This window comes from Gambusia affinis, linkage group LG02 (assembly GCF_019740435.1).
Source record: "Gambusia affinis linkage group LG02, SWU_Gaff_1.0, whole genome shotgun sequence".
Taxonomy (NCBI): Eukaryota; Metazoa; Chordata; class Actinopteri; order Cyprinodontiformes; family Poeciliidae; genus Gambusia; species Gambusia affinis.
The window spans coordinates 8,681,512-8,705,163 of record NC_057869.1 but is presented as its reverse complement, the minus strand read 5'-3'; the positions used below and the strand labels follow the sequence as shown (position 1 = coordinate 8,705,163).

The 23,652-nt window shown below is 38.2% G+C and overlaps 1 protein-coding gene across 4 annotated transcripts in view; it reads right to left on the bottom strand.

Moving 5' to 3' along the window:
- Window positions 1-23,652, bottom strand: part of LOC122819927 (transcription initiation factor TFIID subunit 4-like) — a 98,930-nt gene that overhangs the window by 38,878 nt on the left and 36,400 nt on the right. For all 4 annotated transcript variants that reach the window (XM_044096996.1, XM_044097005.1, XM_044097017.1 and 1 more), the window contains 3 exons: window positions 20,599-20,729; window positions 16,784-16,909; window positions 9,568-9,624 (listed from right to left, as the gene is read on the bottom strand). In XM_044096996.1, coding sequence (XP_043952931.1) covers window positions 9,568-9,624; window positions 16,784-16,909; window positions 20,599-20,729 — 314 coding nt within the window. The remainder of the gene's footprint in view (window positions 1-9,567; window positions 9,625-16,783; window positions 16,910-20,598; window positions 20,730-23,652) is intronic.

The window sequence follows — 23,652 nt, the reverse complement described above, 5'->3', positions numbered from 1 at the left end:
AAAGAGTTTAACAAAGAAGTCAAAAAACGTTGTTAAGCAAATTCTAATGCCGTTGTACTGAATCGGCAGCGGGAGCGTGGCGATCATTAAAAATACTGCTTATCCAAGGGAAAATTTCCTACTTTAAATGTTCTCGCTTTGTCTCATTCTATGCTTCATGTGGAAGTCTTCTCTGCCTGCCTCACTTTTTTTTTAAGATTCTACGCTCGTCACCTCCTATTGATCACGACTAATTTGCATCCAGGAAAAGATGAGAACTCAGATATTCACACTTCGAGAGAGGACGATCTCAATGATTTATTCATTTCCAAATCAAAAAAAAAAAAAAAAAGAAAAAGGAGTGAAGGTAGATGAGAAGGGGAATCTTCACAGGCAGCAGGCGACTAACAGGCTCTGGGGCTGGGCTCTTCTTTCCCACACTGCCTGCAGGCACATGGTGTGCAAGTCCTCCTAATTAACAAGGTGAATCATGCTGCCGCTCTCTAATTAGCCAACATGACAATCTAATGGAAACATGCAGGCCAGCCTGGCACACTTAGCCTCACCTCATGAAGACCCCAGCTACTGTCCTCCCCGTAAGAATTTGACAAAAGCAACACCTTAACATTCAAACACAAAGGAGAACAAAGTAGGGCATAATGGAACAAGGAAGTGTATTTTATGAAGAGGTCAGCAGGGAAAAGTTCGCAGGCACAGGTAAGCTAATCTTCCCTCCTTTTCTATACACATGCACATGGTGGTTGTTGCCTAATTGAAACATGTCCTGCCTCCCTCCTACTCGTATACCAGGCACAGGAGGCTGACACCTCGCCACCAGCGTAGCTCAGCCCGCCCAATTCCCCTGTCGCTGGAGTCCCAAGGAGTGCTCCAGCGCACAAAGAGAAAAGTGAACCTACAGGCTTGTGCGGCAAGTAGACGAGTCACTATCTCCCTGTGAGGCAAAATCTCCTTTTTTTTGTTGTTTTCCTTCTCATTACAGCACTTTGTAATATTCGAAAACACACAGGAACACCAAAGGTACTTCTAAAGCCTACTTCTGTTTTTTTTCCTTGTAATATGTCTTGAGGTTAAGAAAAAACTGAAGTTGAGACTTCAGATAACAAAGCAACAAATAAAAATAGGGTAACCGTGTGTTATGTAGTAGCCTGCATATCTGGAAGACAAAACAAGCCATTCTTATGTGGTAATTAATCTATCTTTGTCAAGCTGTTTTGTACACAATTAAAATAACAGAATAAAAGAAATCATACAAACTCAAAAGACACTAAACTAATCAATCATTATTGCACACATAAAGGGGAATAAAAGCTTGCTTCCCTTCAGCCGAGCATTTGTGTGTGTCTATTGTGCGAGTGCTGCAAGTCCGGTGAAATTATTACACTGTGTCTTTAAGGCCAGAAGACAAGAACATAACTATGAGTCGGGACACACAGAACAGCAGGAATTCTGTTTGAAAGTCGGCACAGAAAGAGAGAGAATGTGGAGGAGGGCAGCAGGCTTTCGCCCTCAGGCCTACCTGATGGGCGAGAGCGCCTCTTTGAGCAGAGCGGTTTGTGGAGGGCCAGAGGATGAGAGCCTATGAACTCCCAGATATAACCGGTCTAATGAAAACTACGAAGTAGCTACATTGTCCTCTGACACACAAGAATCTCTCTTTTGCGGAGAGAAAACGTATAAGGCTGTAGCTGATGGGGATTACAGTGTGGGTGGATTCCAGGATCTCCATGACCCGATCACTTGTGAAGGAGGCCAAGCTAATCAAGACGCATATGTTGGTGTTAAAGCCTGGTGGATGCTTCTCAATCAAATGGTAAGGATTTAAGTGATAGGAATGATGTGTAGAAAGTCTTATAATCTAACATATTATGTTTATGCAGTATGAAAAGTCACATATGCGTAAGACTGTGGAAGGTTTATAGTTGAGTTCAGGCAAGATTTGAGCAACACTTTAGTATTAAACTGGCCATAAAACAATCCCAGACTAAGAGATTACATCATATGTTACAACACAAAAAAATTATTCTAAACAAAAGTCGTACAAAGAGCAGGGAAGCACTCACCAAGCCTGTCACAATAAAAAATTTTGCTGGATGATAACTTGTCGCAGAATTTATTGCGTTAAATAATAATATTGTTGCTTTGAGATCATTTTCAAGTTATGGTGAAGGCAAAAATAATACAAGACCACTCTCTCAAAGACTCAAACATTTAACTTTGGAACTGGAATACATTTTAATATTCAAAATAAGTGAACAAAATTAAAACAATAAATAAAATAGATACTGAAGTCTCTGTAAAGAAAACTGTCCTTCAAGATAGGGTTAATTGAGGCCAATGCACCAGACTGAAGACTTGCAAAGCTACTTATGTAACCATTACACTCTTTTACATTTTGACAAGAAACACAAATAAAACATTATTTGTGATTATTTTTTCTAAACAAGAAACTTAAAAGTGTGGCAAGCACCCTGGTAAAATGTGGTTCTGCATGCATGTTCATCTTTAGAAATTTGTTGCTAAATAATTTGTTGCTCTGTCTGCAGACCTGATGCAAGCATAAGCATGAAGCGTAACATTGTTTCAGAAAAACAGAATAATTCATAAAGGCTCTAACCATGACTTACATAAACTTCTTTGGATCCTGTCCGGAAAAGGAAAGGATCCAAAAATAGTTGTTGAACATATTTTTGTACTTTTTACCTGCCTACTAGTGTCAACTACATGAAGAAGCACTAGATCCAAAATGATGTTTCTCAAGGTGTTCAACAACCGACTGACTAAGTAGAAATCATAACTACCAAACTGATGAGATTGTTTATGACCATCAGTATTTAGAAAATGACAGAAACTTGTTAAGTAATTGTGACTACATATACAAAAACTTCCACTAATAAAAAGTTGTGAAAATTGTCAGAAGCTTTCTTCTATTTGAAATTGTTTGTAGGACAAAGAAATCATTTGCATCCCAAAGTGAGTTGAGTGTTTACTCTGTGATTTCTCAGGAACGTCCAGCTTGGACAACCCTCTGCTAAGCAGCTCATGTGAACATCCTGCAGAAATATCAATGTTAGAAAACAGTTTGTTTTCGGTGGACTCCAGGAGCTTTCGGACAGTTTTTGGTCAGTTGTGTTAGCCTATTTGTCTTCTCCCTTTCCCGTCGTCGCTCTTCTCCTGTCCTCTCTCCACTCTTCCTCTTTACCTCACTCTTTCCTGGTGTCCAGTTGTGCCTGCAGACGTGGCTGCAATGATAAATTTATGGCTGCAGTGTGTCTGTGTGTCTGACATTGTGATGTATCTCTACTGGCCATAACTCCCTCTCCATCTTTTAACTGGTCCCCGAACCCCACAGCCTCTGTTTGCTTTCCATCTCTTTGTCTTTGTCTCTCTGTGTCCATCCCTGTCTTTTTCTCTTGGTCTCAATGCTCGAGTCCTGATCCCCCCTTTTACTTCTTCTGCCTTAGCACTGGGAGAGTGAGAACACAGAGACCCACCAATGACAACAACAAACAGGAACTGAACTCCACAATTTGCCCATTGATTTTCACTAGGGGCATTTCTGAAATAGCCCATCTGACCTTTTGGCCAAATGGTAGTGAATGAAGGAAACAGACTATCTCTCACGCTACACCTCTGCAGCAGCTATGTGACAGGACTGCTGGTTACAAAATTTTGTTTTCACAAGATTCACAAAGACAGCCGGGTAGAGTTGCAAAGTGTCAGTCAAAACAGTGATTGAAGGCGTCTCTTCATTGGATTGCACAACTTTACTGGTTCTTGCTAAAGTTTGATAGGGAGCACGTTGTGTATTTGCATGAAGCAGGTGGCCAGATTAAGCAAATGCCCCATGGCCAGCCATATCCTCTGATCTTTCCCTATTTGAACAGGGATTCACTTGAATTTCATAAGATCACACAACCTTTCAACATATGAAGTCTGCATTTTGTAAAAAAAATTTATTGTTAAAATCTCTGCAATAAATTAAGTTTCTGACTCTGGATCTGACAAACCCTCCTTTTAATCACTCACAGTTGAGCAAACAACACTTCAGATAGTAGGGTGTCACTTGGTTACGCTAAGCTTTCATCCTACACTTTGTTAATCCATCCTTGGTGTCACTAATATTTTCGCTGCAAATATGTTCAGTATTTTATAAGTCTAAAATTAAAAACTGTTGTGTACTTAAATTAGGTGTGTGCAGAAATATAAAATAAAACACTGATTTGTGTAGAAAAACTGCAGCAATTAGGCATCTGGACTTTTAAGGTGACAATTTTCTAAACTTCAGAGCTGGCACTGGAAACATATTTAGAGACACTAAAATTGCCATAAGGAGGTTTCAAATGGTAATGGATTGCTAAATAGATAAAATGATATATATTGTAAAAAAAGGTTTCTGTAATATATGAATGTTGCTGATAGCTGTTTTTCAGTTAGCACTGGCTGAGGTAAAGTTTGGTTCAGGTGGTTCTGGTACTTGAACAAATGTCTTCGCAGACTCCAACCCATGGAAGAAGAAAAGTTTAGAGACTCTTGCTGCTAAAGCAAAGCTGCAAAAACACCAAAACACAGGAGGTTATCTTAAGAGAAAAAATCACAATGACATTTTTGGAACTTACTAACAGATTTATCAATGCAGCTTTAAATGTGCATCTATGCACATTTAAAGCTGCAGAGATTGTCTCATTAAACTGGTTTGTTCTATGTTGTTCTCATTCACTTTCAGTTGTTTTTGCATTATTGTTAAAGACCCATCTTCAGTTTGTTCTTCATATTACGAATTCCTGATTTTCCCTTGGTCTGCTATGCAGTAATAACTGATCAGTGTGTTTGCATGAGATTTGTTCAAATAAAAGCAACTCTAGGTGGACTAGGTGGGTGTAACTGTAACGTTAGTTGTCGGTTTTGAGACATCGGGAGGCTAGCTGTGTATTGGTGCTCTCAGTTTACTAAAGATCCACAGCAAAGTGATTACCTTAAGAGTGTTGCTGTAGTTGCAACAGCGAACAATTTCGCGTGTGGCTCTGTCAGTGGTGTTGTTTTAGAAGTAGCTCCATCTCTTTGGAAAGGGGGAAGTATTTAGATAGTTATAATAAAGAAGTCGACACTGTGAGAGGCATGGTTCATCCCTTCACAGCACTGTATGTAAAAAAATCTTAATACAACAAAACGGAAGACTAAACTTTTGGTAATTGGTAAATTTTGTACATTGTCATTTTACTTGGGAATATACTACAGCTTCTTTATATATAAAAATGAGTGCAACATTGCTATTGCAGAGGAATGCTAGTACACAATATTTACTAAGAAATTCTATTTCACTTGGCATGAATGAAAATTCAGCAAGCCAGTAACAATATTGGCCAATTGAATAGACTAAACTGCCCTTGATGCCCTCACTGGATATATATCTTTAGTGGTGAAGATGCCAGTGCTCAGAAACAGTAGTGGGGATATTGGGAAAAGAAAAAAAAGAGTTAAAGAGGCAATACTATGTATTTCACAAGGACGCAGAGCCATTTTATAGCACAATCAAGTAACCATGTTACCTTGAGTTGTAAAAATGTGCAGGTCCACCAAATGTTTACTAATTGCTGCTGGCACTAGTCTGAAGGAGCTGAGTGGGGGACTCTAAGAGGAAGGGTGCTCTCTTAAGAAAATATGAGTTGTGATTTCAATGTTCAATATAGAATGATGCAGTGAATATGTCTTTCAGAAAGGATTGGTTGAGTACTCTGTGTCCATTTATACTTTGTTTATGACCATCAGTAATGGTCATAAACATTATTAATATTATTTTTAGTAATATTTTTAAATAATGATGTTTCAAGTTCTATGCAATCTGCCAACAATTTATTTTTGGAATGTTGAATATTATATTAAGTTGGCCCATACCTGAAGCAAACATTTGGTTGAAGAACATAACAGTGTGATTCCATCTGTACGATTTGATGCTAGTTTGATGGAGGCAGTGGTTGCTTTGTGCAGAGGGGCTTACAGAGAGGCTGGCTCCTCTGGCTGTCGCCTGGAAGAGCAGCTCGGGCTCATTATCCTGATGAAATTTGCGCAGATGTGTGAGCTGCCGACAGACTCTGCAGTGACACAAACAGCCAGCTCTGTCCCCTTGAGCCAGTCAGGTGATGAAAACCGGAGAGGCGCGGGGGCTGAGAAACGACGGCCATTAAGCAAAACAGAAAGAGGTGAGGGATGCTGGAGGAGGAGGGAGGGGGGGTGTTTGTGTGTGTCAGTAAAATGGGTGGTGGGGTAGTTACATAAAGTAACCATTTCCAATTAACCTTCTTAAAATTCCTGACAAAAATGAAAATGTGCCACACGAAGACGGCGTCTCTTCATGACGCTTTAATCTGGCCGTATCCAGATGACAAGCGGACTGCCACTTAACAGGGAGGAGATCCACTTTGATCACATGCCCTCCCACCCCCCCACCCCACCCCACCCCCCTGCGGGCAACTATCATGATGCCTATTACACCACTTCATTTGCATATGTTGGGCTTATGGGTAGGCTGAGATCTAGTGCAAATGTTCAAAACTGCAGCAGAGCTCAGTGTTGCTAGAAAGAAATGGTTGGGACAGATGAAGAAAAAAAGACAAAAGTGCTGGAGGTGCAGTAAGAGAAGCCAACATGTCATTCAAAGGTCACAAGTTCAATAACCAATCAGTAAGGGACATTAGAAAAGCCGCAAAATAGAGTTGGAGACGCCAACACTAAATGGGAGGCTGTAAGGTGGAAAAAGTCTGGAAATGTTCTAGCCCAAAGTAGTTTGTCAGCTAGAAAAGTGCATACATTCCCAATATACTTTCGCTGGATGAATAAAGCATTTTCTTTTTAAGAGTAAACTACTTAGGAGAAACCATGCTGGCTTCCTAACTTCTACATCAACAACAACAGGTGAGTTTCGCTTGTTTCATCCTTCTGCCTACTCAAATTTCTCTACATAGGCTCCACAGAGCGCTCTTGATCCTTGTTAGCGAGCACTGACAACACCAAGTGAAGATATTCTGGTGTAAACACACCAGGAAAACAAAAAAGCAAACTTGTGGTGTGAAAGAGCCGTCTTGTTTGCGTAAACAACATTAACCATTCGCTAAAAGATGTGTAGTCTACTTTCTGGAGCTCCACTGGGAATCCATTCAATTCAAAACCTGTAGTTGAAACAAAGAAGATACATCACTCTCCTATCAAAAAAAGGAAGTCTGAAAGAGTTGTTAATTTACAACACCAGTGTGGGTGTCATACCTGGGCCCACTGGGAATAGAGGGAAGTTTTGTACTATTTCTACAGCAAAAAGTTAATACGAAGCATATTTTAGTAACCCTCATTCAAGCATGTTTTATAAAACTGTTTACCTGTTTGCAAACAATTTAGCATTTAGTAAATGCTGTGCGAATGCTGCATGGTTGGGTAAGCAGATCTGCCAAAAGAGCTGACCTGAAGCAGGAGTATTTGTAAAGCAGAAATTAGGAGAAATATCAAGAGATTGTGCTGAAAAAAAACTATATGAAACATACTGACTATAAGCTGAAAAGTGAAAACAAAACTTAAAACTGATCTTGTTGATTGATTTTCAGTTGAATTTTAGCAACTGTAACTTATTTCTAATTAATTACATTTTTACTTCACTTTTGGATTCGTCATATGTTAATTTTGCTGTTAGTAATATAATCACATGGATTCCAGCTCTGAATCTCCTCTTTCTTGGGAACTGTAAACGACAATGTGTTGATTAGGGCTGAAACAATTTCTCCAGTGATTCGAGTTCCTCGATTATTAAAATTCCTCGAGGAAAATTTATCTGCCTCGAAGGTTTGTTAAATTATACTTTATTATTTAGAGCACCCCGTTCCGGCCGGGTTATTACTTGCGTTGAGCAGCGCTCTTTTCCGCCTCAGTTGTTGACGAAAGCTAGGCGTTAGGAGCATAATGTCCAGTTTTCAAGTTTGGCCTGGGAGGATTTTATGGATTGATGATAATGTCCGGGTTTTTGTCGTTTTTCGAGGGATCAATAAGCATCCTTCAAATGACTGGCGCGATGCCTGGAGTACGGCAGCTTTGCTCCTCCTGGAGCTGCTGATTCAAAGCGAACGGCAGGAAGAGTGCTGAAGGTGTCTTTATACAGGTGAGCAGATATGAACACTGCGGGCGGCTGTGCATTAGATAATTAACGTAAGTGTAGCTTTACGGACGAACTGGAAAATTTATTTCGTATCATCCTGGTCTCAATAAATGAATAAAACATCAAAGCTCACCTTGGCGGCAAGTAGCTGGTAGACGTGTTTCTGTGTGTAATGAACAAAGGTGCCAGATCCCGTCGCTAACATGAGTACAAAGCTATAAATGTCTGGGCAAGGTGAGAGTTCATCTATTAAACTGACTGAAGATGAATACATAAACCAAAAGCTGAAGTATAGACATTTTTTATAAGCGTATTTGTGAGCCTGCCTCTTTATTACTGAATTGAATATAACTTCAGATTTCTGTATAACTTTTCTTCAGGTTAACTAAGAAAGATTACTGACAACACATTCAAAGTCCTGTTTTTCCTGTGAAGTTCAGTCATTTTTGTTCCCAACACAAACATTAGCTAAGATTAGCAACTACGCTATACTTTGCTAACATGCTAGAATTTGTCAATTTGCTAATGTTGCCTACAATGCTATCAAGATATAAATTGAGTTGGTTTGCCAACTCAAGCCGAAGTTTAAATTTAAATTGACTCAGATGAGGAAGAACCTGCACCGCTTGTTCCCTTATCTACAAGCTAGTGTCACAACAAAGAGTTGTGAGATGCCTCTTATTGTACCACAGTGGTAGGCTTGAGCAACAATTCTGTTTTGAAGAACCAGACCTCCCGTCAGTGAGAACATTGTGAAACTAACGAAACTATTTTCTGGTCTTCCATCAGAGCGTGTTTCTTTTCTTTTCTGATTCTTTAACATCCTTTTTTCACATCCACTGCAGTGGATTGTTTAAGCATCTATGTTGTCTTGTTTAAGTTTAAATTTAAATTTAATTTAAAAAAAAATGTAATAAATAAGTGAAGTCATAATCATAATATCCTGAAATAATATTGCTTTACTTTAAATGTTTAATGTGTACAGGTCAAAAAATATATATGAACAAAAATGATCTCAATAATACCTTTATTTTTTTAAATAAATGTTTTTTCATTTATTTATTAGTAAAATGTTAGGTAAGATAAAACTGCATTTGCAGAAATTATGTGCAAAATTATGAAAATTAGACTACGGTACATAAAGGTGAAATAATGCTTTTAACCTGATGGAGATTTTATGCATTTCTCCTTTAGACAGAATTCAATAACAAGGAGACTTGATAGATGGAAAAATGCAAAGGGGTGGAGGAAGTGGAGCGTGTCTTTGGTGTGCAGAGAATCATTTTCCACAAACTGGCATCAATCGAAGCGAATAATTCCTCAAACTTTTTTAAGTCCGACTTTAAATGGCATTACATATGTAGTGAGGCATGAAAAATTTATGCACTGGTGTCGGGGAAATGTCAAGGGTAATGATCTCCGCAGCAGCTTACCTCCTTAGCTTTCTGTTTCAGTCGAGCTTGCTCTGGGTCCTCTTGCCTGGAGCGACTCTGTGGAGTAAAACAGGAGGGACGGGGATGGGTGGAAGGGACACAGGTTAACAGCTGGTTTAAGGGGCCCACTTTCCCAATACACACGCACACTTTTGCTATTCATCTGTTGCTGCAGCAGCAAAAAATAGTGCAAAATGGGAACAGGATACAGAGGTGTCAAGGACATCATATCTGAATACAGAGAAGTGCAATGGAGCACCCCCTGGGGGGCAGTGGCCTTTAAACCTGCTCCAAATCCAGCCCTAAATAAGCTGCTGCGGGGGGATTCTAATCAAAAGAGGTTATTAAAAAGTCTGCAGGAGCCAGCATGCACACACATGCATACACACACACGCAGGGGAGAAGATGTTGGTGAGTGTCAGTGGCAACGACTGACTGTGTGTCACTGTGTGTGCGCCAGTGTGGCTATCTGTGTGTCCCTGGCGTAACAACACAGCACTTCTATTTTAATCAGCCACTATGATCTGGGTGAATGTACTTGTCCCTGGAAATCCTTCACGACAGAGCCAAATGCACATGTACAGATGACCACTGCGGGCAAAACAGGCTCATCATGGCACAAGGGACTGAGGGTTGTTTGTGAATGCAGGTATAAGGTGGATCTTTTTATGTAGCAGCACTATCGAGACTCTGCTCTAATAATATTCCTGACACACTGTCTTTTAAGAGTACTGCTGACCCTTGACTGTCTTTATATGTTGTCACACAACAATCACAGATTGCAATGTCTTTTTAGGACTTCAATGCAAAATTAGATGCTTTTGAAATAGGGGTGTACTGATTTATCTGCCAGTCGATTTATCGACTTGAGAGAGGTCTAAATACCCAATTTTTATCATTTTACTTATTTTGGGTCAATATTTATCACATAAAACCTAATAAAATATATTAAAATGGTTTTTGTTACATATTAAAATATGAAACAGTTAAAGATTCATGAATACTTTGGAAGGGACTATAGTTGGCAAACAAGATATATGCAATTATTTGAGTAAACTTTAGATCTTCAGTGTCAAATGGACCATAAAACTTTATTCCTTGCCTGCTTTCAACAAAGAAGTATTAGGCCTGCACTAAGAACATTTAAAAAAATGTGAGTCGAGTCAAAATTACAAGAATTAAAGTCATAATATTATGAGAATAAGGTCATACAAGAATACAGTGAAAATAATATAGTTGCAGTATTACAAGAATATTACAACTTTATTCTCATAATTTTATGACTTTATACTCGTATTAGGTCTGCTTCATTCTAGTATGGCTTTATTCTCTTAATATTATGACTTTATACTGATATAATTATGACCCTATTCTCGTATCATTTCAACTTTATTCTTGTAGATTTTATTCTCTTAATTTAATGAATTTATTCTGGGAGTTATATTTATTTACTTTACTCTTAGTATGGCCCTATTACTCTCTTGTTACTTTCTACGTGGCAGATTATACAATATTTTACCAAAAATCCAGATTTTCCAAAGCCATTCCTTACTACCACCTTTCTTTTTCTTCACATGGATGGAGACTCCTAAGCCTTCCTGCTAATTGACTTTACATATATCAGGCAGCCCACGTATTGGTCGGTGTCTCAACTGAGACTAATGTGTTTGCCCTCCAGTGGGCCAGAGCATCCCTCAAGTCCTGAGTCATATTTTAAATGGCCGGCAGAGTTGAGGGAAAGGCTCGCTGTGAAGGAGGAACGGTGGGAGACGACAGTGGAAGAGATTATTTCAATGGATTTCTAATTCTGGGAGCCAAATTAGCGGGTGCTGAAGCAGGAGACATGGCGAGCAGGGTGGGAGGAGGAGTGGGAGGGGTCGGTACAGATGGACTGTTTACAGAGACCAGCGGTGCCACTGGCACATTCTGAGTCTCCTATGCCAGCTGCCCCGGTTTCTCTGCTTACAGCAGGGATCACAGAAGAGAAGAGATGAGGACTGGATACTGCTATACATGCTGATGAGGTCTACTGCACTTCACTTAATGGATGGATGTGTAAACTAGCAGTGTCTTTTATGTTTTTGTAAGTCGGTGATAGTGCAATGCTTTTGGTGGCGTTTTAACCGCAGTTACATTTCTGTGTTTTCAGTTTTTCATTTATCTGTTGCCTTTTCTGAGGCCAGTACAGTCGGCTGCTGTATTGACTAGAAACCTCATGTAAAATACATTTTTAACATCAAAACAATCCCATTAAACTCAGTGAATTAAATGGAAGGAGAGGATATATGGATCTCTACATTTTTTGTAGAAAAAAACCCGAAAGTGTTCACCACAGTCTTCTACTGCACATCGAAAGACTAAAATGTTTGCCAATTATTCTGCTTAAAATAGCTCATGCTTGGCCACATTAAATGGAGAGCAACTACGAACAATAATTTCCGAGTATTGCAACAGATTGTCAGTTGAATTTCAGAGTGAACTTAGGTCATTTTGACAGAATATCCTTTTATCTACAGGGTATCACACTCCAGTCCTCCAGGGTTGAAGACAATGTACCTATCAGGTGTGTTCAATGCATCCAAAACAAATGGAAAGATTAACTCCTCAGCATGCAGTAAATGTGTTCAGTCCTTCTGTTGGACTAATTATTTGATTAAAGTGTGATGAGGCATCTAACTTTGCAAGACAGGAGTTTGAGGCCTGAAATTTAAACATTTTATTGCAGCTTTGGGTGGATGTTTGTGGTCTGTGCTCGCTTGTCTTCTTAACACTCTAGTAAGGCCAGATTTGTGGATTTCACAACTAGTCACTGAACTGTGGATTTATTTGTGAAAAATGCTTAAAACCATTTATTTTCCTTCCTCATCACAGTTGTGCACTGCGTTGTTGATTTACCACATAAAATGTCATTAAGATATAAAGACATGTTGTGGTTGCATGTAGCATGATGTAATGTGAAAACATTCAAAGAGCTATGAATTCTATAGAAATAGTCCGCCACAGTACAAAATACAAAGTAGGAACATTGTTTAAAATCTATTGTTTTTCTTATCAGGATAAAAAAAAATGACTGCAGAGACAGCTATCAGCAGCAAATCCCATTGACGTTTGTGTCATGGCTTAGGGCTTCAATTCAGGCACTAATGCTGGGAATGTTGTCAAAACTAATTGATATATTTTGATTTACCATAAAATTAAAAAAAACATGGAGTCAGATAATTTTAGCTTTTCTGCACAACGATCTTGAGAACTCTGTAGAACCAGTGACGTTATAATGTACTGCAGGAAAACCCATAAAAAATAAAAGACAAGTCACAGGCTACCATTCCCGGAGCCTAACAACAATGAAGAAGAATGGAAATATTTTTAGAGAGAAACATACATCAAAAATTGAGTTCCAACAAATATGTATTTGATATATGTTGGTTAAGAAAAGGAATTAGGTTAGCTTTGCAGTCCCTTTAACTGTAAGTTTAGTGCTGAAGCCTTTTTTTTGGACCATTAGTAGTTATGTTACCCAGTGAGTTAAAAGCCAGTTTACTAATCAAACAGTAATAACTATATCTGTCCCTTTATAATGCCCAATAAATGTACAGAAAGCCTGAACACACATGTGCAAAGCTGTGGTATTTTCTCAGCAACTGCAAGTGGAACAACTTGTGTAATCATTACGCAAAGATCTGCTTTCCAAACTTCTCCTTAAACCAAAACGCCATGGCAACAGGAGCCAAAAAGCCACAGATATAGCTGTGGGGTGAAGTCAAACTTTCCTCTGCGACTCTCATGCAAACCAAACAGCCTCAAGTGTAGCTCCTCCAAGAAGAACCAGATTTTATTTTGAGGAGTTATTTGCAATTGCTGTTAACAAAACAGGATTCAGTAGACAAAAAAGCAGAAGATTGGAGTGTTTAATAATGCAGAGCCATGTGCTGACATAGGGAATCTAAAAGCTTTTTCTTTAAACCATTCTTTTTAAAACAATACAATTTGGAGTTGTAGTTTGTGTTGATGCCAGGGCTTTATTCACAACTGACCAGCAGGAATGTTATAGTTTTTCCAAAAGACATAAGATAACAAGCAGGTCTTAAGGTAATTTGGTCAAAGTTCATCGACAAGGGGATTTTTCTAATACCCTGCATGGAAAGACTGGAGTATAATAATGCAATTAAGAAAGTGAGGTGTGCTTTTAAGAGAGTATGTACTGTGGGACCCCAGTTCCATCAGAAATAATTAAATTAACCTACCTTTCCACTAATGTTGCACTGCAGGGCATTTTCATTTGATTTTTTTTTTTTTTTTTTTTGGTCTGAGGTGAACTTTCTAAATTTGAAAAGAGACAAATGGCTTCTCAACAAGAGACAAATAAGGATACCAGGCCTGTGTCACAGCTACTTAAAGCACACAGAACTCATATTATGTACGATTTTTATGTAGAAATGTATTTTTATAATAGTTCTTTATTACCATAAATAATAATTGATAATTGAAATGATACTGAAATCGAAAATGTAAAATAATACCTTCACTACAAAAGAATTTAAAGCATTCAAAATTGCCACTTATAATATTTTGTCCTGCAAATACATTCCTGATTAATAATATATGCTAAGGTTATTATTTCCTATTTTATTAGTATTTCTAGCACCCCATAAGTGAAAAGAGAGAATTTGTCCCAAATGTACAAACGCCTTAAAATCCATTTCAATTAAAGCTAATAAAAGACAGACAATAGTTTTAGATTGTTTTTAAGTATTTCTATAAACTGACACTTTAAGAAACATAATTAGACTTTAAGTGTCTCTCAATAAATCTGGATATTATAGAAAACTACTTTAGCAATTCAAACTGTGGAAATCATATATAACTACAATTCATAGAGTAGTATTTATCAAGAGCTTATTTCCTTTAATTGTGATGCAAGTTGCAACTAAAATTACATTTAAAAAAGGATATTATAGAAGACTAGTAAAATGTATTACAGAAATGTCAGTCTACTGAAAAACATGTCTTGGGCTCATCTTGCACAAATCACTGCATCAGTGCGGCATGGCACGGAGGTGATCAGCCTTCCTCCTTACAATACTCCACAGTTTGTCTTTAAGTCAGATTAAGTTTAAGTCAGATCAATTTGATGACCAATCAAGTACAACGATTGGTCACCAGTCAGTAGGTGTTGCTACTTATATCAGCTATTGGTACATTTGATAGTATGGGCAGAAAATAACATCAGCATCACCATGCAAGTTTGTTATGGTGACTTTGAACCTGAAGAAACACATGTATCTGCATAATGACTTCACCAAAATCATCACTAATTTTTGAAACTTTATGCTGGCGCTCAACCAAACTCTAGAATTAGCTGTTCTTCACAATCTTCTCAGTGCTGTGACTTTTGCATCTTTTCCTGCTGCACTTTTTCCTTCCACTCGGCTTTCAATTAATATGTTTAGATATATATTTACTATATTTAGCACTCTCAGAACAGCCGGCTTCTTTAACAATTAGTTTTTGTGGTTTAACATCCTCCATGTGTCAGTGACTGTCAGCTATTACCTGTGATCTGTAAACCACATGTATCAAAATTAAATAAATGGTTAAACATTATCATTCTGCATGTAATTAGTCTACATAATGTTTCATTTTTGATTCAAATTACAAACTTGAATTGAATGCTTGGTAATGAAGCCTAGGCGTAAATTCAAGCTGGAAGACTCTTTTAGCCCCACCTGCATCATCCAGCCGGAACTTCCGGCTCATCACCGTTGATTGCTCAACGCCGGACCAAGACTCGTTACGTCCAATCACCGTCCAAGCCACAGCTGATAAGGACCGCCATCCATGGCGTCGTGCGCTTTCCAGCTGAGCTCAACCCACCTCCACCCCTTCACCTCCACTCGCTCAGCATCAGGCCACATCCTTCATCGCCTCCACCACCAGTGCCGGGTCCCGGGGGGATGACGTTCCTCTCAGCATATGGAATGCTCATCCAAGCCCATCGCAAAGTTTGCGATGATCAATGTCCTTAGCCGGGGCCCGAGCGCCAAAGATTTAAATCATAGTGTCATTAAACTTTTCTAATGGTTACCCCTTTGTCTGTCTGAGTCTCTACAGATTGAAATATTTTAACTGACCACCTAGCAGCTTTCTGACATATAAAACATAAATGAAGACTACAGTTGTGGTTTGCAAGTAAATTGTTATTATTTATAAGTTACCAGATGCCTATGCAACGTTGGAGAAGTGTACAGCAATTCTTACAAGCAATAAAAATGTCAGTGTAAGACAAAGTTCCACAGATTCTACTCTTATCCTCAAGTTTTAAAGCTAATACAAATGCAGCAGCTGTTGATTCACCAATCCTTTTTTCCCCCTAACGCCTGCACAATGACTCCAAGCTACAGGTCAAATACAGGTTTTGACCACAGAAAGCTCCGGCTGGTACTGGAAGACCTTTATGAAAAAAAAAACTTTAGCTTGGAGTCAGTGTGTGGAATTTTTTTCATTGACTTTCAAATTGCCTCACACCTCCTGTGAGCACCTTCCAGATTTTTATGCTTCACATTTTCTGAGTACTCTTATTTCTTTAAGGGGTCATCTGTAACATAATTGTTAATCGACATCTTATAATCAAGAGCATTTGTTGATAAAAGGTTTTATTGGAGATGAATCAATCAGTTTTATATGCTTGCCGTTACTTCTGGTTACTTCTTTACGTGTACCACAGAAGAAGAAAAAGTGGAAGAATTACAAGATTTTCCTAATTTATGCCTCAAAGGATACAGATTTTTTTTAAATGATGTTGGTTGATGTGTGAACAGGTTGAACATGTTGGGGTCCACATTTAAGGCATTCAATGAAAGGAAAGAAGAGTCAGATTTTTCAGCGTTGAAATGCAGATCACCCTTCAGAACTGACGGATATCTGATCTCGGGCTAATTGACTGGTGCAGAAACACAGTTTAGATTGATAAGGGTCCGGTTTGTGTGCTGGATGGGAGTTTTATGTCATATGAATCCCAGCCCTCCCTCCTTGCATCCAGGGAAGAAGCGCCAGGACAGAGGAGGCCTGGGGCCGTCAGTCTGGGTCACCTCATCCACGGGAGTCACACTCTAATTCATCTGTCAGAGCCGACACAAGAGCAACATGCACACACATGCATGCACATGTCCGCTGTCACACGTACGCACAAAGCGGGATGGAGGTGATGGTAACTCACTTTAGCGGCTTTCAGAAGGATCTCTCTCTCCTGCTCATCCTTCCTCTGCTTCTCGATCCTCTCCAGCTGCTCGAAGAAGCGGAGCTGCGACCGAACGTCTGCAGACTGTTCGTAGCACTCGTCGTCCTGGCAAGCAGACGGAGAGATTACAGCAGCGGCAGCATTACGACAATGACATATTGAGAAGCTACTTCTTTGGCTCTGGTTGGATTATTAGTCAACTTCAGAACAGATGACAGTAGCAGACAAAAAATATCTCTGAAACGGAGGAAAAATTCCCCCAGAATATAAGCAAACGTCACAGAAATATTTTAGTAGGCATTACTGAAGTACTGTCATCTTATAAAAATGAAGATTTCTTCATACAACTGGCTTTCTGTGTTTTGTCAAAACTTGTATCACTGCTCAAGTAAAAAAAAAAAAATCCACTTCTGATGCAAAAACTTGAGGAATTAGTCCAAATGTCGGCCTTTAAAGCTTAATCAAACAATCATTATTGTTCAACACGACATAAAAAAATATTCACTTTAACGTGAAAGTCAGAAAGTAATTTTATTGCTTTTACATTTGTTATTGTCACCTAATGGGCATACTGACATGAGACAAGCTGAGAAACATCTCTGTATGTAAACAGCTTTGAATCTTTCTGTATAATTGAACTGAGTTGATTGATATAGAAAATGTGGAGAAAAATAGTCTAGATCAGCAGTGGAAGAAAAGGAGAACAGAATTGTGGATTTGGACAAGTAAGAATGAGAAATATTGCAAAACCTTTGGATTTGATCCAATAAATCTGAGGTTTTTAACCTATTGATGCGTTTTCCTGCTTTGACGTGTTCAGTTGAGGCTGAGATCTCCCTCATGCTGACAACCATGTGGGGAAAAAAGTTTATTCATGAGTGACAAAGAATAAAATTATTGCTCCTTTCCGAAGCTTTCATTTTCCAAAATTTATTCATTTACTTACTTTCTAGTGAAATTTATAACACTATTTTTATCACAATAATAAGTGGCTGGATTACGGTGCTGCAAAAAAAACAAAACACTAATAAATGTGGACAAATGTGGTTTATTCTTAATTTATCTATATGATCTTATTTTGTCGAACAGAATTCAAATAAATAAAAACAGAATGTGGGTAAAAATAAAACAAATGAGTCCGCATCCAGTTTTATTCTGGCTTTCTTTAGTCTTATCTAAAAGAAATTACTAGTTAAGTCTTGAAAAGTATTACACTGATCAACAAAACTTTCTTGTGAAATCAGAGCCACTTAGAGCTAAAAAATAAAATATTACACAATTACAGATTTAATTTTGGGCTAAACTGTAAGTAAATCTAACATAAGTAATCTCATCATTACTGGTTGTTATAGAGCTTGAGCTCATCTATAAATCAGATCATGACTTCTGAATATGAAGTTTAAGAAACCCTGTTTTACAGCCAAAAGCCACGTTTATATTGTATGATTAAATCTTTGGTTTCAATTCATAAAATGAAGAGAAAACCTCTGAACACATTTAGTTTTACAACAGCAAGCAAGAAAAATATAACATAACTCAAACCCAACCGGTCTGCACGCATCCCCACACTTTGCCACACAAACTTCTTCTATTTACAGACTCTTCGCTTCATCTCCCATGTGGCAAATAGGAAGGCAAACGTAAAAACAACTTTTTTAGGTCATCAAAAGTTAATAGGATAATTGCTTATTTCTCCCTATGTGGCTGCATGTCTCTGATGCAGCTCTTATCTCATGTTGCGCTTTATTTCTATGTCACTCTCCTCTCGTCTTCCGCCTATGTGTGAGTGTGTGTGTGTGTGTTTCCATAAGGGGATGAGAGGAGCTGAGTGGCACAGAACACAAAGACACATCAGAGGGGGCTTTTCACCAGCACCCCCCACCTTCACCCCACTCTTCTGTCTCTCTCATCCAGCCTCGCTGCTCTTTGTTGCAGAGCTGAGCCTGCACTCTTTCCGTAGCTCCTGCTGAAGCCCGGCTGCTCTTTAAGAGGCCGCTTTGTCTTTTGGTCTTTCTCCATCGCTCCCTCTCTCTTTCTTTTTTTCGCTGATGTCAACAGTGTGGCTTCACAGAGCTCCGTGCCTGTCTCTCGAGCACACCTCATTTGGAAAACCACAAAAAAGAACGAATGGAGAGGAGCGGCGCAAAAACAAGAAGGGGACAACTGTGCCAATGCTTTCTCTCCCGCTGCCTTGGCATCAAGAAAAACAGGTTTTCAAAGTTTCCCCCCAGTTCGTCTCACAATGCAAAGACATTACCTTGTTGAGGCGATGGATTTTGCTTTAATGTAGACCAATTAAATGTTGTTATATGACTACATTCATCAGATGTAAGGGGCACAGTCACCCCTAATGAGAAAAGCATGCAGGTGTACGTAGGCGAGAACTTTTTTTAGGTTTTCAGTGACTGAGTAAAAACTTGCAGCTCTCTCTTGGTAACAACTTGAGGACATTTAAGATGCTCTTGCTAATTTTATGTTTGCATTAGTTATAAATTCAAATTATTTTTGTGATGTGTTGATATGGCCGTATGCTGCAAAGAGAAATGCTGCAAAAGCTCAGTGAAGTTTCTTTCTCCATTGTATGTAAAACCATATTTATTCTGAATATTTTCTTCTGCTAATGTGGGTCAGAAGCTGCAAACACATTGCGTCATTGGACTTTTTCACATTTTCTTGCAATCAAACAAGTTAAAACCTTAAATTTTATGTAACAGACTAAAACAATGTAGGACATAATTGGAAAGCAAAAGAAAAATCACACATGACTTGCATATGAAAGACGGAGATTGAAAAAAAGAACCGACTTTAATCTCAGAATGAAATGTTTTTTCCAAAGAAAAAGCCAGAATTCTGAGTAAAAAAGTTAGAATTTTGAGGGGAAAAAAATATCAGAATTTAAACTTTTCTCTGAAGTTTTGAGGAAAAGATGCATAATTTTCATCTTTTCCTATAGATAATATAGGTATTATCTATCTGCAAGTATAGATAATATTTAATTTATCTATACCTGCTAGTATAGATAGATTAAATATAAAATTTAAGAAGATGATTATTCAAACATAATACCTATAGGAATGAGGAACATTAACTTAGTTGCAGTTACAGCTTCATTAACTGCAATGCCTCCATCACCGTCTTCAACAACACAATCTACTGTGCTTCTCACACAGACGCTGTATGGAAGGAGATCATCACCACTTCTTTGTTTATGATTAAGTTGTTCTGAGGGCTTTTTAATTTTAATCAATTGCGGTTTTATGTCTTCTTTGTTCTGATGCAACAACTGTTTTTAAATGTGCTTTAAAAATAAATCTGATTTCACTTAGCAAACTGCAAATGGGACTTATTATGGTTTTCTTTCAAAAATGGCTCAATTCTCAGCACGCTCTCTTTAGTGCACAACTAATAGTTGTCAAGTCAATACTTTCTCCCAAGAGAGCTTTGGCTCTCTGCAGCTCTTCCAGAGTAACTGAGGGCATACCGAATTGCTTCTTTAATAATAATTTAAAAAGACACCAGTTGCTTATAAAGAAAATAGAGAAGTAAGTTGGTTGCACTGAATTTTATGAAGGAATATCATAGTAAAAGGAGTTGAATACAAATGCATGCCACACTTCTCAAATTTTAAAAAACGTTTTTAAGGAAATAGCAAAAGAAGTGTATTATTTTCCCTCCTACTTCACAATTATGTACTTTTATGTAATGTTGTTATGTCAGACAAAATCCCAAAAAGACACACTGGGTTTTGTGACTGTATAGTTAAAACTGCAACTAAACTTTGTTGAGACATTTACCTTACAGGAGTCGATTCGATGCTGTGCGATGATAGAAACCTTTTCTACCACAGTTCGGAGTCGAGACTGTGCAGCGTGTGAGATGAATGTCACGGCTTCCATGGGAACCTCTGTCACTCCAAACTTCTTAGCTGTGAAGAACATTTAAGTATGGTATATTTACTATATAACACTACAAATAAACACAAAAGACCCACAACATACACACGTCCATCGCTATTGCGTAGCATCCACACACAAGGAGAACTGTACAGATTATCAGGGGCAATCAACTTGAAGATGGAGGACTCATCACATGGAAAAGTTAATTTGTTTCATAGTCTTAGTGTGAATTCCAGAGTGGTTTTATTAACTGAGCTTCTTCCAGTGTGGAACTGACATTGACCATCTCTTTCTGCAGAAGGATAATTTAGTTTCCTTGGAGCAAAATTCATCTGAAGACATAACAAAAGAGAGGAGGACAGACTTTGGTAGGGTTAGTATCTGTTTCCAACCTCCTTTTAAATTATTCCATTAACATAATTTTCTCTCTGGAACCCTTTTAAGTAAAACACACCAATTATTTAAGTCAGCCGAACAATACATACACTCTTCAACTGCTCAAGCTTTGAACAGATGGAAGAAGCCCTCTTGCTATTATAATTGCAGTGGCAACACATGCGGCAATACTAAGAGGTCACAGGAAAACTGCTAACAGGCTTCCACTCCCTAAAAATACAATCTTTCTGGGACATTAATATTTCAGAAAAGGTTTAGGAGATTCAGCTGCAGAATGAGAGGAAAATTTCTGTGAGCAAAACAGTTTCTGGAGCTCATACTAATTATAACACTTCATCTAGAAATAGAACAGACTAATGATCAACAAGCCTTAGTTCTTTGGGTTTTACTCCAACAAGAGGAACAGAAAAAATGTTGGACATATTATGCACCATAGTAATTAGAAATACAGGATTGCAGTTTTCTTGGGCAACTCCGATTTCTAACCTACCGACCACAAATGTTAAAACTGGAGTCATAAATGAACAAAATATAATTAATCAATAATAGTTGGGGCACAAGTCTTTGCTGCATGACGTGCATGTTAGTTTGATAACCAGAACATTTCTGAAGAAATTTAAATGGGGCCTACAATGTACTCAATAGCATGTGGAGATTGAGAAGCACGTTGAGTAACATGGACTTACTTCATTCAATGTGTTAAAATTACTATATAAGCTAAAATTAGCCAAAATACTAATGTTAGCCTTAATGCTGCCAGTGCCATGTGAGGTATCACTAGCATGTTGTCTTACATTAACTTCCTCCAATCAGTATGCTTAGCATAGCTATGTTATGTTAAATTTGCTAAAAACAAAATTTTTAGCAAATTCATATATGAAATGAATTTGTAGATTCATTTTTTAAAAATGAATCTTACAAAATTGGAACTAGATAAATATTACACAACAATCTTTTATCCTCTTTTTTTATTCCAGCTTTCAGTCAAACCTCTACACAAAACATAGCTAAAGTTTTGTGTAGGAGAAGTGCTACACATTTTATCACACTAGTGGGGGGCTAATGTTAATGAACTGCCTTCTGATTTATACTTTCGCAAAAGTAAAAATTCAACATTTTTACCAACACTTGCTCCATTCAGTACACTAAACATAGTTAATCAATAAAAAAATTGCTAAAATAGTTATTATAGGGAAAAGGCTAATGCTAATGCGTGGTCCGCAAGGCAGTGCACTAGTGGGTGGAAGTGAAATGCTAATATTTTTGCTAATGTGAATGCAATGCTATGCTCTGCAGGTTAGTGGAACCTTAGTACAACCTCCTCCCAGGTTAGTGCACCACAAGACACTAACTATAATTTATATGTTGTGGATCTGAATGTGAGTAAAGTCTAGTTTAGCATTCAAAGTCAAAAATCACTTCTTACAAAACTCAACAATGCTGTAAAGGGTATGTATCAACACTCTTTTAGAGAAACAAGTGATCAAATTAATTTATTTGACTTCTCGTGTAGTAGAAGAACTTGTTTACACCACATTTTCAGAAAACATTTTTCAAGTACCCCTACATGCGCTCAGAGACCTGTAAGGCAGAAGAGGACTATCGTTACTTTGAGGAGTTTTTTCTAGAGAACCCCAGCTGTGATTTGGGTCCCTCCTCCCCATGTGGCTGGACAAGCCTGGAGAGTAATGAAGGGAAGTAGAGAGAAGTTTGATAAAAGATGACTAGAATAGGCGTTCCTTTGCTAGGGATAAATGAAAGAGTGGAGAACAAACAGAAAAAACACACTATAAATGATATGGACATGGATGCAAGATATATTTTACCTCTGCCAAATAAAAAATAAAAAAATGGAATCCAGATATTTATACTGAAAAATGTTTTTATGAAGTAAGGAAAGAATCATAATGAAGTTTTAGTAGGATGCTAATATAATAAACCAGGGCTGTACAATAGAGTGGAGCAGCGGCTCTTCTCTGATTGAGTAGAGCTGGCAGGCTGGGGGAGCCTCCCTTGGATTGCTGTCAGCTGTGAGCGCACAGAGACCAATCACTGACACAACAAAGCTGCATAAGTGCCACTTCCCCAGCAGGGGGCACCCTAGCCTCCTGCCCCGTATCATGCTGTGTGCTACCCCGAGGAAAGATTTATATTTTAAAACAACCCCTTTACCCCAAGGTGACGGGATAACAACCATGCCAAGAGTCCACGTAACAAAACATGACCTGCAGGCCCCCATGCTACACTAAAGATACTTTAATTGAGATGAAACGAGATGAGGGCGCCAGGCTCCCCGTCTTGTGAAATTACATTGTGTGTTTTTTGATCCGTTGCACAGGAGAAAGATGCCAGGAAAAGTTTCATTTAGAGTAGGAACACCCTATATAACCTTTTATACATTTTAGTGTGCATTCTAAGAATATTTAACGGCTTAACATGTTTCAGAGTTAGAAGTATTGAAAGTATTATACATAAACCAGTAGTGTAAATCATCTTTTCCAACATCTTATTTGAAAAAGCGCAAATTTTTTTTCATGCTGTCCTTTTTCTGACACA